Below are 16,331 nucleotides of genomic sequence, written 5' to 3'. Positions count from 1 at the left end.
ATAGTATTAAGACACGTAACATTGAGACTGATATGGAAGGTACATGTATAATCACCAACGAAGTTGGTAGGAAATCTGAGACCGATATGGAAGGTACCACATATAGGAAAGTCTTGCTTGGTCTCTATTCTTAAGTCCCGTATGGTAGGTCTCAGAGTTGTATTAGGTAATAAGATATTTGAGTCTTGAGTCCCAAGTATTTGAGTCTTGTATAAATACTTAATTAATCAATGAGAAAGGGACCGAAGAGATTGAGCAATTCTTTACATGGCATCAAGAGCCAGTTACGATACCTAAACCCTAAAAAAAAAAAAAAAAATGAAACTGTTCAAACCCTAAAGATGGTTGAAGAAGTAGAATCATCAAAAGGAAAGATGATTGAATATGATACGCAGAAGAAGAACCCAGTATATCATATGGGATCTAGTGATGGACCGGGAATAATCATCACACCGATTGTTCTAAAAGGAACTAACTATGATGAATGGGCTAGAGCAATGAGAAGGTCATTGATAGCCAAAAGAAAATTCGGTTTTGTTGATGGAACAATCAAACAACCTGTAGAACCAGATCAGTTGGAAGAATGGATTGCAGTTCACTCAATGTTAGTTTCATGGATCAATAATACGTTGGAAGCTTCAGTTAGATCAACTCTTGGAGACTATGATGATGCAAGTCTGTTATGGACACACTTGAAGAGAAGATTCTGTGTTGTGAGTGGAACCAGAATATGTCAGCTAAAGGCATCCTTGAGTGATTGCAAACAAAAGAAAACGGAGGGAGTTGCTATATATTATGGAAGATTGAACAAAATATGGGATAAGATGGTGACTTATATGAAGATACCTCAGTGCAAGTGTGGACTGTGCAAGTGTAATATTGCGACTCAGGTAAGTGTGTTAAGAGAAGAAGATTTCTTGCATTATTTTCTTATTGGTCTGGATTCTGTCTACAGTTCTTTGCGTGAACAACTGCTAGCTAGGGATCCACTGCCATCAATAGATGTTGTATACCAAGCGATTGTCAACTCAGAACGTCTGAGAATCGGAGATGGAGGTGTTACTTCAGACGTACAAGAGAATGTCATGGCTTTCAAGGTGCAAGCTGATCAACGTCTTCTCAACACCTGTGATCCAGCCAAATACTGTAAACATTGCAGCAGACAAGGACACTCTGATGATGGCTGCTTTAAAATAATTGGATACCCTGAATGGTGGGGAGACAGACCAAAGAATGGAAGAGGAGGTAGAACAGGAGGAAGAGGACGTGGACGTACTGGTACTGGGAATGCAAACGGAAGAGGTGGCAGAGGACAAGGTGGTAACACCGTTCATGCACATAACTTACATATATCAGCTGCAAATCAAACAAGTGGTGCGTCAACATCTGATGGATCAAGATTGGTAGGAGTTACAGCTGCACAGGTTCAGCAGGTGATGGAGTATTTAAACTCACGAAAGACCAATTCTCATCTACAAGGTAAAAAGAAAGAAACATCCTGGATTGTTGACACAGGAGCAACAAATCAAGTCACGTGTGAACTTCTTGACATGGTTAACGTAAGAAATATTAAGGCATGTTCAGTTGGATTGCCTGATGGAAAATATGCGCACTCTGAGAAAATAGGATATGTGATTCTTACTGGTGGAATGAGACTTGATAATGTTCTTTACGTACCTCAGATAACCTGTAACTTAACTTCAGTAACACAACTCATTGATGAGATGAGATGTATTATCCAATGTACTAATGGTTTATGTATTATACAAGACCGGTTGACGAGGAGGATGATTGGAGTGGCTGAGAGACAAGGTGGACTATATATTTTCTGTGGTGTGCCTCAAGTGGAAGTTATGGCTGTAAGTGAAGATACATATGAGCTGTGGCATTGACGTAAGGGACATCCTTCAGAGAAAGTATTACAAAAGTTACAAGGAGTGAGTAGGTTAATAAAGAATAATAATGATGCTTGTGATATTTGTCCACGAGCAAAGCATCGTCGAAGTAGTTTTTCTAGTAGTTTGAGTAAGTCCAATTGTATTATTGAGTTAGTTCATATTGATTTATGGGGACCTTATAAGATACATTCATCAAGTGGAGCTCAATATTTTCTGACAATAGTAGATGATTTTTCAAAAGGTGTGTGGATTTATTTATTTCAATACAAAACTGAGGTTGAATCAATATTTCGTGATTTTGTTGCTTTAGTAAAACGGCAGTTTAACAAAGAAGTCAAAATTGTTAGAAGTGATAATGGAACTGAATTTAATGCATTGCGTGGTTATTTTAAGACTAATGGGATAGTCTTTGAGACTTCGTGTGTAGGTACTCCTCAACAGAATGGAAGAGTTGAAAGAAAACACCAGCATATAATGAATGTGGCAAGGGCTTTGAGATTTCAAGCAAGTTTACCAATATGATTTTGGGGAGAATGTGCACTGACCGCGACATACTTAATTAATCGTACACCTACACCTATTCTAAACAATAAAACTCCTTATGAAATTTTGTTTGGAAAGCAACCACCATATAATCAGTTGAAGGTGTTCGGATGCTTGTGCTATGTGCATGATCAAAGCAGTAAAGGAGATAAATTTGCGAGTAGAAGAAGGAGATGTGTATTTCTTGGCTATCCTTTTGGTAAAAAGGCGTGGCAAGTTTACGATTTAGACAAAAGACAATTTATGGTGTCGAGAGATGTGAAGTTTCATGAAAATCAGTTTCCATATGAGCCGAACTTGAAACGTGGGTTGAATAAGGATGATACGACTGTGATGAATCAGTCTAATTTTAATAATTCCACTGAGACCGATACGTCTGGTGGTTTGATTAAAAACTCTGCTGAGAAAGATACTTCTGGTCAGTCCAGTCCAGTGGAGGTTGCTGTTGAAGTGTACAGCGACGATGAGGGAAGCACAGTCGCAGAAGAAGGTGTAACTGTGGAAGTACACAGTGACATGGAGAAACAACCAACTGAGGATGCTGTTGTAGAAGTGGATGTTGGTACTCACGATAACGTCATGGATGAAGAAGAGATGGGTAAGGGCAAGCGTCAGAAGATCCCTTCTAGTAGGCTAAAAGGATTTGTGAAGCACACCATTCGAGAACATAGTCCATCTCAGCTCGATTCCACACAATCATCATCCTCAGGTACACCTTATCCTTTGACATATTATGTTAGTTGTGATAGGTTTTATGCAGTACATAAAACTTATCTTGCAGCACTAACTGCAAAGTCTGAGCCTAAGAGTTTCAGAGAAGCAATGAAGCATCCAGGATGGAGGAAAGCTATGGCGGAAGAAATAAGAGCCTTGGAAGAACAAGGAACGTGGAATCTAACAGAATTACCACCCGGTAAGAAGGCACTGGGAAGCAAATGGATATATACAGAGAAGTATGATGAAAACGGGAAGTTGGTGCGATTAAAAGAGAGACTTGTAATCTTTGGAAATCATCAAGTTGAAGGATTAGATTATAATGAGACGTTTGCACCAGTGGCAAAGATGACAACTGTTCGCATGTTTTTAGCTGTTGCAGCGGCTAAGGAGTGGGAAGTGCATCAGATGGATGTACATAATGCATTTCTTCATGGAGATTTGGAAGAGGAAGTGTATATGAAGATACCACCAGGATTTGCCAAGGGTAATCCTAATATGGTTTGTAAGATGAAGAAATCATTGTATGGCTTAAAACAAGCTCCACGGTGTTGGTTTGCAAAGTTGTCAACAACGTTGAAAAATTATGGATTCCGTCAATCCTATTCAGATTATTCTCTTTTTACTATGATCAAGGGAAAGATGCAACTTAATGTGCTGGTGTATGTTGATGATTTGATTATTGCAGGTAATGATCTAATTGCACTTACAAAGTTTAAGTCATACCTGGGTCAATGTTTTAAGATGAAAGATTTGGGAAAATTAAAATACTTCCTAGGATTGGAAGTAGCTCGTAGTAAAAAGGGTTTCGACATATGCCAGAGAAAATATGCGTTGGATATTATCATGGAGACAGGTTTATTGGGTGCAAAACCTGCAGAATTTACAATGGAGACAAACCATCGTCTTGCTTTGGCAAAATGAGATTTGCTCAAAGATGTGGAGAGATATAGAAGACTGGTTGGACGTCTAATCTATTTGTCAGTCACACGACCAGATCTTGCTTATTCAGTGCATACTTTGTCCCAGTTTATGCAACAACCAAGATTGGAGCATTGGGAAGCCGCACTACGTGTGGTTAGATATTTGAAGAAGAATCCTGGACAAGGAATTCTGTTGCGTTCTGATAGTAATCTTAACTTGAAAGGTTGGTGTGATTCAGATTGGGCAAGTTGTCCTTTAACTAGGCGTTCACTAACAGGATGGTTTGTACTTCTTGGGGATTCGCCAGTGTCGTGGAAGACTAAGAAACAACATATTGTGTCACGAAGTTCAGCTGAAGCAGAATACCGTTCAATGGCGGCTACTACGTGTGAGTTAAAGTGGTTAAAACAGTTACTTCGGGATTTGGGAGTTCGGCATGCACAAGGAATGAGTCTTCTTTGTGATAGTCAATCAGCATTACATATTGCTAAGAATCCAGTTTTCCATGAGCGTACCAAGCATATAGAGGTGGATTGTCATCTGATCAGAGATGCAATAGTACAGGGAATTGTATCGCCATCTTAGACTTCTACCACAGTGCAATTGGCGGATATTTTCACAAAATCATTAAGAAAAGCTAAGTTTCATGGTCTTCTATCCAAGATGGGCATTTGTGACCTGCATGCTCCGTCTTGAGGGAGGGTATTAAGACACGTAACATTGAGACTGATATGGAAGGTACGTGTATAATCACCAACGAAGTTGGTAGAAAATCTGAGACCGATATTGAAGGTACCACATATAGGAAAGTCTTGCTTGGTCTCTATTCTTAAGTCCCGTATGGTAGGCCTCAGAATTGTATTAGGTAATAAGATATTTGAGTCTTGAGTCTCAAGTATTTGAGTCTTGTATAAATACTTAATTAATCAATGAGAAAGGGACCGAAGAGATTGAGCAATTCTTGACACATAGTTTAATGGATATTGGGTAGTGAAATTGGTGAAGATTTTTTCTACTTTAAATGAAATGGAAGGTTGAATATAACTTGTGGGATGTTGACACCCCTGACATGACTTATTGTCAAGTTCGGAAATATGCCACGATTACTACTACTTCTGCCACAAGCCTCTTAGCAAACCAAACCTCCACGAAGAAGAAAACACCAATATGAAAAACAAAAAATATGATCCGGAAATCCTAACAGTATTATCTATATATCTACTACTTCAGTTAGTTGTCACAAGCATCACTCAACTGCTCTATAACGTAACGCAATGAACCGCCAAAATTCTCCCTATGAGAGCTTATCCCTATGAGAGCTGAGAAAGAGATGGGCATGTGAGAGCTTATCCCTATGTGGAATCTGAATTTGGAACGATCGAGCAAGTAGTGTTCTGGTTATGTTTGTTTGAAGCAAATATGTATGGTGGCTATAAGTTGGATCTTCTATGACCGAACACATGCAAGTAGCATTATGACCCATCCGTGCACTTTTTGCAACTTTGGGCGTTGATTGATAATTGAGTATGCATGATTGATCTCATGTCTACTATTCTCGATCGCAAAAGGCCAATACACTATAAACAGGGATGATGACAAAACTATTTAGATCAAAAAAATAATGTTAGAAAGGCGAAATAGATCGACATGATCACAGATCTAGTTGATCGTGTAAAGGTTGCGAAATCTACAACAGGAAAGAAAAGTACTTTAAACTATTCAGTTTCCATGTCTCTTTATCACATATTGGGATACTATATGAGATTTTAATGATTAATGAACATGTCAAAAACCCATACTGCAACATTTTAGGATTCTACATAGAGGGTCATTTTTTGAGATACGATTAGTAATATCAGCAAGGTTTTTATTGCAAGATCTGCCGTAAGTGTTTTCCAATATTTAAATTGGCTACTAGGAAAAGCTTCTCCAACTTGAATGGAAGTATAAAAATTTAAGAAGAATCTGCTTCTACTTTTCTTTTCTTGTTCTGAAGCATAGAAAGAAAATAGACGTAAAACATAAAAGCTTGACTAAGAAAATCCCTCTTTCAATTAATTGAAAATATTTTGATTAAGACATATTGGCTAAACTTACAATAAATCACTATCTTCTTAAAATCAACAGCATTGACATGCTCTATTTCTTCTTTCAAAGATCTTGTAATCTTAATAATTTCCATCAACTAACTCCCTGTTGGAAATGATTTGGTTATTTTTACATATATTTTTTTCCTAATTTCATGCATTTCATATATACAAAAAGAGAAAAAATAATGAAACTTTATTTAAAAATATAAGAAATGGGTACACTTAATACAACCTCATCACTTTGTATGGGCTTCATTTTTTTCTTCTTCTTCTTCTTCTTTTTTTTTTTTTTCCTTGCATCACTCCACCCTTAATTGCTCTCTCCATACTATAATAATTATGCACACAACAATAGCTACAAACCAAAATAAAAAACAATTTTTAAAAAGAAAAAGAAAAGTATCAACTCCTTGGAGTCTTGGACGATTAACAACTCTTCAATAAGTTGGACACCCCATCTCAAGAATTTCCAAGAGCTGGTTTAAGATTAAGAATATGATTGATATAGAATCACAGGGTATATGATGATCTTCGTATGTGATCTTTTTAGAGAGAGCAAGGGAAGCAAATTTGACTAGGAATGGTGATGAAGAGAATTAAGCCATAAAACACTCCGGTGTAACAGAATGATCTCTTCTTGAATCCTTGCAATAGTCATAAACCATATGGTTATTTTGAGCCCATTTCATAGCCATGTTCTGCTGACGGCTCAATCCACCGGCCGGATTTGGCGAAGCTGAGACGGCGCCACATGAGTTTGGTGCATTCTCAGGGCAACCACTGAGTTTGAAATTCGTATATCTAGCGTAGAATGGTTGGTATTGGTAATCGGCTTTGTATTTACCACCTTCTGTAGCCCATGATGATGCATCCCATACTGAGCCATATACCCACATTGGTCTCGTAGGAAAAGTTGAGTCGCTCTTCTTCTTGTACCTCCTTATTGGAATATCATCTACCAAAAATCTGAAAACCCACAATTTAGAAGTAATAATTAGAAAATATTTGGAAATTTCACCAAAGAAGTGAATTATTGTCCCTGGAAACTGTTAAGGGGTAACCTCCAAGTTTTCTAGACCCAACTTTAAATATGAAATCATACTACTACTGCACTTACATGATTTCTCTGGGTGACCAGAGAATAGCATAATGATGGAAATTGGCAGTTGGATCAAACCACAAATTAAACTTCACTTCTCTTCCTACAATCCTACTCCCATCTCCACTTCCTCTTACATACACATTTGTCTGCAAAGTATACGGCTTTCCAGGCGTCGTTCCAAGAAACTCGATATCAACTTCGTCGTGGTTTCCAGGATGAACTTCGTTGTTCGAGAGCTGAAATATATATAAATCAACGAGTCATTACCCAAATTCATCTCAAAACATATACAAAGAAGAATGAAAAGAAACAAGAAGTGATTCTTACATAAAGAGATGTAATGACTCCTGCAGTATAACCAGGATGGAGTTTGACTGCGGCACCGAAGTAACCCGATCGGAATGCTCGATTCGACTTGAATCCACTCCCTGATTCATCAAATCGATCAACAAAAATGAGCTCAAATGAAAGAAAGAAAAGTTACATATACAATTGTTGTTAAACAAGCTTAGTTACAAAATGAAAAAAGAAAATGAGGGAGTGAAAGTGATAAACACCTGAGCTCTTATCAAGCCAAATGGTTAATTGATTTTGTTCAAGTTTTTGATGTTGAGGACCCCATAAATTTCTAAAGCCTTGGAAAAAGCCTATAGTCCTAAATTTGTTACTAGGGGAGAATCCAGGTGAAGGTTGTGCGTTGGTTAAAGGGACCATGAATATAGTTGTGATGATAAAGAAACAAAGTATAAAGAGCACAATTGTATTAATGAAAGAAGAAGAAGGAGAAGACATTGTTGATTGTGCAGATGCTGCTCAAGTCTTAAGAGCTATAGGTAGTAGCTATAGGATAGCTGGGGTTTATGAGGAAGGTATGGCAGTACCACAGTTGATAACTTGATATAAATAGGAAGAGATTAATTGGCCCACCATACAATGGGAAGAGATGATAAGGAGGTTGATGATGCATGGGGTTGGGGGTTAGACGTAGACACAAAATACCTTGCAGTTTTATGATGATGATAATAAATACTTTTTGGTGGTGGTGATAGGAAGTTATCTTTTTTTTTTTTGTCATAACAAGATATTATGAAAAATAGTATAGGAATTGTATTCAAGCAATCTGTGCTCTTTCTTCTCTTTTCTCTAGATATTTTGGCCATGAGAATTCAATTCAAACTGCATTATCTCCACCCTACTTGTTGGTGAATCTATCTTGTCAAACTGACTAATGAAGGTATGTTTGTGTTCATATGAGGCTACTACTGTTTTGGTATTGTATATAGGAAATTGGACTTGCTAGTAGTTGTTTGGTAATTACAAATTAGCATGACTAAGCAAATTTATTTTCTTGTTGGAATTGACCAAATCCATGTAAAACAATTCAATTTTCCATATAATCATAAGCTCGGACAGTGTTTTGCATGACAGTACCGACGAGCTTATTTTTATTGCGGCTATCTGTGTAGGTCTCCGCATACAACAGTTTGAGAGAAACTAAAAAACCCTTATTATATTTTTGTCATCAAGCAAATGAGCGGGTCATGAATGAGCAATCAAACTTTGATAATTGGTACGAGTACTTTAGTACGTATAGTAAGTGGAACCATAGACAGAAAGGACGGTGCCGTCAATTTACCACACCAAATTGGCGCAACAAGAAGTTTTGAATGTGCGTAAAAAATGGACTAGGCGACTAGTCAAATGTGTGCCAAATCATCGACAATTAGTTTTATGATTTGGGTATTTATGAGTCATGGTTCTTGGACCAGTCTAAATTCACATCTACTTGAAGTAAATGCTCGTGCCAATTCCAAGTTGTTTCGTACGTGATGGGAAGGAAAAGACATTTTAATGTCTAAAACAATGGTGAATGGTCCATTATGGCAAAGAATCCCAATTATAGTAGCATTGCCATTATGTTCTTTTGCATTTTACTGAATAAAAACCAGGGTTTAAAATTTTGTACATTGCAAGTTCTCTGTTGTTGTTGTTGTTTTTCACGATGAAATGCACCTTCTTTTTTCTATTCCTAAAGCTGAATGTTACTGGGAGGTGCCACTGCAGTGCCGACAGATGTGTATGCTTTGATTATGCAGGTATATATGTGCCTCTTTTGGAGAATGAAGAGAATGAATGAAGTACAAATGCACCTTGCAAAAGTCAAATACAAAGGCGTGGATCCATTAAAACTACAAATGTGCCTTTTGCAGATGAAGTTCAAAGGAAGTTCATACATTCTTTAGCAGTAGTACAGTATAAAATCTTCTGTTTCGCAAAAAGGATCTTTATGACAAGGCATAGGATGATGATGATGTGCCAACTGCAACCCTATATTACTAGAGTAAAAACACACCATCTACATTAGAAATGTCTTTGATTTGATGCAATATATCTCTTTTAATAAATAAACAAAGTAAAGTTAGTTAACTCTTCTTAATTTATATCATTAGGTTCTTAATTATAATCATTATAGGGTCCTAATTCAATGATGCTTTTATTACTTAAGTAATCCCATTGAATTATCTTTCAGAAAAGAAAAAAACAAAGTAATGCCATTGGATCCTTCAATTCTTACACGAGGACTTAGCAAAGCCTTAAAGATCCTAAGGACTGTCGGTAAGTGCAATGAGAGATACTTGTGTGTTGACAATACAAGAGAAAAGTTACATGGGAATGTTTTTTTCCCACTCGTCTTCACTCAACCCTCAACCTGCTTGATCTTTCATATACAAATAATAGCTTCTTTTCTTGCTAAACAACAATGCTTAAGAAAATATATAAAAAAAACTGGATGGAAATTATGTGTGATGATTGGTAAAGTAAGATCTTCCTTAACAGGAGTCGAGACATATAAAAGTGAAAAGCCCGAATTCTGTAACTTATGCGTAATAAGATTATAGATATCACCGGAAAATAGTTAGGATTAATTAATCCGACTGTGTTATATAGCAGCCCTTATTAGTCCTACTCTTGCTCAATCAACATGTAAGAAGTGCAGGTTGAGACCGAGATATATCCGGGATTACCTATTTTTAGTTGAGACTAATTGCCCCGAACAACGGAGGATCAAAATTATGGTCGCCATCAGTAGGGTACGTATTGATATCCGTCGCTACAAGCATGTCTATTGATGAACGATGTCAGAATTTCTTTAAGGAATAATCACTGACAACCGCGGAATAACGGATCTTAAGATGTTATGATGAATAATTAGTAAACCAAGCACAAACAACTATAATAATACGAGAAAGATAAATCAACTCACAAGACACAAGATTTATAGTAGTTCGACCAATACATACAACTTGTATATATTGTCTACGTCCACTTTGAGCCGCACCAACTCAAATCCACTATGAAGAAAAACGATTACAGCGTCGTGTGAATCCCAGCAAACCCTTGGTTACACCGCAACAATTACCCGAGACGATAACCTTGTCTCTTGTTCCTCACCAATATGCTGTCACAACGAAACCCTAGCTTTAGACTTAAAAGCTATACAAGAAATATGTCACCGATCTCTTAATCGTTTTCTACACAATATAATTCTACAAGGCCTAATTACCTATTTATATGGGTTACAAACTTGGCCACCAAGAATTCTAGCCGGTTTAGGAAACCCCTTCCCTAAATAACCACGACTAACTTTAGGAAATAATTAATTAGTCTTCAATTACTAACAATCTCCCACTTTGAAGACTTATTGATTGTCTTCCATTCTTCAACTTTGGATTGACGGTGCTAAAACATCTTCCTTGTTAGTGCGGCTCCCCTCCCAGATCCTCATTCTGAGATACCAACTAAAGCCTTGCAGAGTTTTAGCTTGTCTGATGTAACTCCCTTGGTAAACATATCCGCCGGATTCTTCGAGCCAAGAATATTCTCGAGCTTCAACTCTCCTTCTTCTAAGAGATCCCGAATGAAACGATAACGGATATCTATATGCTTCGTCCTAGTATGATAGGCTGAGTTCTTGGCTAAATGTATAGCACTTTGACTGTCGCTAAACAGAACACTATCTCGTTGTTCCTTTCCCAACTCATCTAACAAACCTCGTAACCAAATCATCTCCTTGCTCGTTTCTGTTACTGCTACGTACTCCGCTTCCGTAGTAGATAATGTCACCAACTTCTGTAAACGTGAGTTCCAACTCACTGCAGCTGACTCCATAGTATAAACATAACCGGTCGTACTTCGCCTTTTATCTACATCACCTGCGAAGTCTGCATCCACATAACCCCTCAAGATAGAACCACCTTTTCTATAGCACAATGGTACGTTTGTGTTACCTCTCAAATACCTGAGAATCCACTTCACAACTTCCCAATGTTGTTTTCGTGGGTTGCTTGCATATCTACTCACTACTCCCACTGCATGTGCAATATCCGGTCTCGTGCACACCATAACATACATTAGACTCCCAATATCCGAAGAATATGGTACGTTAGACATGTACTCCTTTTCTTCATCTGTCTTCGCACACTGCATACTTGAAAGACGAATTTGACTTCCAAGTGGAGAACTAACTGGTTTAGCATTCTCCATATTGAATCTTTTCAACACTCGTTCAATATATTCAGCCTCACTAAGCATAAGTACAACCTTAGCTCTGTCTCTTATGATCCTCATACCAAGAATCTGCTTTGCTTCACCAAGATCTTTCATAGCAAACTCACTTGCTAATTGTTTCTTCAAATTCTCAACTTCTTGTAGAGATGTTTCGGCAACCAAGATATCATCAACATACAGTAGTAATATGATGTAGTCAGAACCATTCCTTTTGAAGTAACAACAATGATCTGCATTACATCGTGAGTAACCACTTCTATGCATGAAGTTATCAAACTTCTTATACCACTGTCTCGGGGCTTGTTTTAAACCACACAAACTCTTCTTTAGCTTGCACACCATCTCTTCTTTGTCTTTTACTATGAATCCTTGTGGCTGCTTCATGTAAATATCTTCATCTAGGTTACCATGAAGAAAAGATGTTTTTACATCCAACTGTTCAAGGTAGAGATCTTCAGAAGCCACTAGACTTAACAATACTCGAATAGTAGTCATTTTCACAACTGGAGAAAATATCTCGTTGTAATCAACACCAGGTTTTTGCTAGAAACCTTTCACAACCAACCTCGCTTTGTAGCGAATTTCTCCATTTGCTTCAGATTCCATCCGATAAACCCACTTGTTATGCAACGCCTTCTTACCTCTTGGTAATTTTACTAACACCCAAGATCCATTCTCATCAAGTGAATTTATCTCATCCTCCATAGCAAGTTTCCACTTGCCTGAATCATCAGCCGCTAGTGCTTCCTTAATATCTTCAGGTTCGCCTCCATCCGTAAGTAATAGATAATTCAAAGCATACCTTGGGTTTGGTTTAGGAGTTCTTGACGATAATCATACTTCTTGTGAAACTGTAGGAATAACTCCCAATGCAGTAGAAGTCTCTTCAACTTGTACTTCTCTGCCATGAGCAACATGATGCTCTTCTTGTTCCACACTTCTTCCAGAAACATCATCAATATCGATATACAACTCCTTATCGACGTTGCTTGACCTGACATCTTCAACTTGTGTTGTATTCCTGTCCTTGTACAACTCATTCTCATTAAAAGTGACATCTCTACTTCTAATAACTTTGTGACCCTCATAGTTCCAAAGTTTATACCCAAAAACGTCAATTCCATAACCAAGGAATATCCACTTCTTTGCTTGAGCACCTATCTTAGACCTCTCACCGGGACTAAGATGAACATAACCAACACAACCAAGAACTTTTAAATAGGAAAGATTTACCTTTTTGCCAGTCCAAACCTCCTCTGGTATCTTCATATCTAATGGACTACTAGGTGTCCTGTTAATTAGATAAGCAGCCGTCTCTGTTGCATGTGCCCAGAAGGTCTCGGGAAAACCAGACTGCAACCTCATGCACCTTCCACGTGCATTCAATGTACAATTCATACGTTCTGCTACTCCATTCTCCTGTGGTGTCCTTGGAACTGTCCTCTCCAAACAAATTCCATTTGTAGCACATAACTGTAAGAATTCTGTTTTTTCATACTCACCACCGTTGTCTGACCTTAGACACTTCAACTTCAGACCTGTTTCTGTTTCAACCAAAGCTTTCCACTTCTTAAACACTTCATACACCTCGAACTTATTCTTCATGAAGTAAAGCCACACCTTCCTTGAGTGATCATCAATAAAGGTTATATAATACTGGAATCCGCTGTGAGATGCAACATCAATTGGTCCCCATACATCGGTATGAACCAAATCAAGTTTTGCACTTCTCAAGTCTCTTCCTCCTTTGCGGAAACTAACCCGTTTTTGTGTTCCAAGAACACGGTCTTCACAAAAACTCATATCAACAGACTTCACCTTAGGTAGATATCCTCCCGAACATAGAATCTTCATGTTCTTCTCACTCATGTGCCCTAATCTTCTATGCCATAAGTTAGTGTCTTCACCACTACTAGCCACTGCTAAAGTAGTTCCATCTGAAGTCCGGTATATGGTATTGACTCTAACTCCTCGAGCTAACACCATAGCACCTTTATTTACTTCCCAATTTTGTTTCGTTAACACAACTTCACAGTCATCATCACAAACTTGGCCCACAGACACCAAGTTTTTCTTCAAATTTGGAATGTGTCGTACATCCTTCAATTTCCATGTCGAACCGTTGACTTTCAAGATCACATCACCCAAACCAATGATGTCGCATGCTTCACCGTCACCTAAGAATACTTGGACATAGTATCCTTCTTTATAAGATATCATAATACTCTTATCACCCGTTGCATGGAAACAAGCTCCCGAGTCTATAATCCAAGACTCATCTTGCTTGTTCTCATAGAGTAGTATAAAACCTTCCGTAATCACCTTCTTGTTATCAACAAGGACCTTCATCGGTTCCGCAGCTGCAACTACGTTGACCTCTTCTTGATTACCTTTGTTTCCACCATTATTAACACCTTTGTTTTCCGGACAATCGCGCTTGAAGTGTCCTACTTTCTTACACATCCAACATTCAACAACACCTCTAGGTCGAGATTGAGATCTCCTCCTAGACTTCCCTCTAGACTTCCCTCTAGACTTCCATTTGGATTTGTTGTTGTTGTTCCTATTTGAACTCCTGCCTCTATCTTCTTCATGCGTACTTGAAGCCGAGCTTGAAGAACTAGAAACATAACCTTGTTCTATTCTTCTCTCCTCTTCAGCAATTAACCTTTGTTGCACATCATCAAGCTTCAACTTCTCGCTCCCTGCAGAATTGCTTATGGTTGTCCTTGCAGTCTCCCAACTCTTTGGTAATGACGACAACAACCGTAAAGCTTGAACTTCATCATCAAAAGTAATACTAACTTTTGAAAGCTGAGAAATAATCGAATTAAACTTCCCAAGATGTGCTGAAATCGTTTCGCCTTCTTGCATCTTCAGATTAAATAATTGTTCACACAACATAATCTTCCCCGAGGATGATGACTTTTGATACAACTTTTCAAGTTTATCCATAAGAACCTTCGTACTAGTTTCCTCTTGTACGTTATTGTAGACTTCCTCTGTTATACATCTACGGATCAAGGCTACACAATTGCGATCAAGAGTTGTCCATTCATCGTCTTAGCGTGCTCCCTTTTTCGCAACTCCACCCAATGGATCGGAAATGTCTTTCTCATATAGGTAGTCTTCCATCTGATACTTCCAAAACGCAAAGTTCTTCCCATTAAAAACTTTAACTCTAGCTACCGTACTTTCGTTATTATCACCCATAACTCCCACTCAAATCGTACTACGATAAACCCTAAAGCTTTAACCCGAGCTCTGATACCAGTTGTCAGGATTTTCTTAGGGAATAATCACTGACAACCGCGGAATAACGGATCTTGAGATATTATGATGAATAATAAGTAAACCAAGCACAAGCAACTATAATAATACGAGAAAGATAAATCAACTCACAAGACACAAGATTTATAGTGGTTCGACCAATACATACAACTTGTATATATTGTCTACGTCCACTTTGAGCCGCACCAACTCAAATCCACTATGAAGAAAAACGATTACAGCGTCGTGTGAATCTCAGCAAACCCTTGGTTACACCGCAACAATTACTCGAGACGATAACCTTGTCTCTTGTTCCTCACCAATATGCTCTCACAACGAAACCCTAGCTTTAGACCTAAAAGCTATACAAGAAATCCGTCACCGATCTCTTAATCGTTTTCTACACGATACAATTCTATAAGGCCTAATTACCTACTTATGTGGGTTACAAACTTGGCCACCAAGAATTCTATCCGGTTTAGGAAATCCCTTCCCTAAATAATCACGACTGACTTTAAAAAATAATTAATTAGTCTTCAATAACTAACGGAAAAAACATACAACAATATATACGAGTACGACCATGTCTTTTGTCCTTTTATTTAATTGCATTTTTTTGGTGGAGATGATCTTGTATACTTAGTGATTCTAGATATGTATGTATTAATGAGTAACTACTGTTGCAAAGTGGTTAGCAGTCATGGGTTCATAAGTGTGATGATCGTCTCTTGTGTGTAGATAGGTATAGATTACGAACATGAATTAAAATAAGACTAAATTATGTACAGAGTCAATTTAGTCTATATTTCTAGTGTCAGTTAACGATTTGACCGAACTGGGTTAAGTTGCATCCATTCTTAGTACTACTGGTTTTCATGGAATGCCAAATATTTACTCAACTGCTGCAGGGAATTATAAACTCGACGAGGATTAATTATCAAACTCCGTATGGCTAAAGGATTCGTTGGTTAGGAGATTGATAGGGGATTCTTGTTCGGATTATATCTAGCCGTACATTGGCTCAATAAACATGTATGTTGGTTGAGTCAGTGAGACTAACTGACCGAGACTAATCCGTGATTAACTCTTTTGGTTGAGACCGATTGCCACTAACAAGGGAGGATCAAAATTATAGTCGCCATCAGTAGCGTACGTATAAAAATCCGTCAGTACAAGTATGTCTGTTTATGAAGAGACATACAACGAATACCATGTATGACC

The 16,331-nt window shown here is 37.9% G+C and overlaps 1 protein-coding gene across 1 annotated transcript; it reads right to left on the bottom strand.

The window, feature by feature from the left end:
- Nucleotides 1-6,385: 6,385 nt before the first annotated feature.
- On the bottom strand, nt 6,386-8,126 carry LOC113313761 (probable xyloglucan endotransglucosylase/hydrolase protein 32). The gene is made up of 4 exons (XM_026562551.1): nt 7,829-8,126; nt 7,599-7,699; nt 7,287-7,507; nt 6,386-7,135 (listed from the first exon to the last, which is right to left on the bottom strand). Exons 1-4 carry the CDS (start codon nt 8,061-8,063, stop codon nt 6,766-6,768), a joined length of 927 nt encoding a protein of 308 aa, XP_026418336.1. The 5' UTR covers nt 8,064-8,126; the 3' UTR covers nt 6,386-6,765.
- Between the last annotated feature and the right edge of the window lie 8,205 nt (nt 8,127-16,331).

This window comes from Papaver somniferum, chromosome 9, assembly GCF_003573695.1.
Source record: "Papaver somniferum cultivar HN1 chromosome 9, ASM357369v1, whole genome shotgun sequence".
Lineage (NCBI taxonomy): Eukaryota > Viridiplantae > Streptophyta > Magnoliopsida > Ranunculales > Papaveraceae > Papaver > Papaver somniferum.
This window is presented reverse-complemented; position numbering and strand designations above follow the sequence as displayed.

Excerpts from the sequence above, each read along its gene's own strand:
- LOC113313761 (XM_026562551.1), bottom strand. The coding sequence starts at position 8,063 with ATGTCTTCTCCTTCTTCTTCTTTCATTAATACAATTGTGCTCTTTATA. Across the intron at positions 7,508-7,598 it reads GAGTCATTACATCTCTTTAT|CTCTCGAACAACGAAGTTCA; the intron begins GTAAGAATCACT and ends TATATATTTCAG. Across the intron at positions 7,136-7,286 it reads TGGTCACCCAGAGAAATCAT|ATTTTTGGTAGATGATATTC; the intron begins GTAAGTGCAGTA and ends GTGGGTTTTCAG.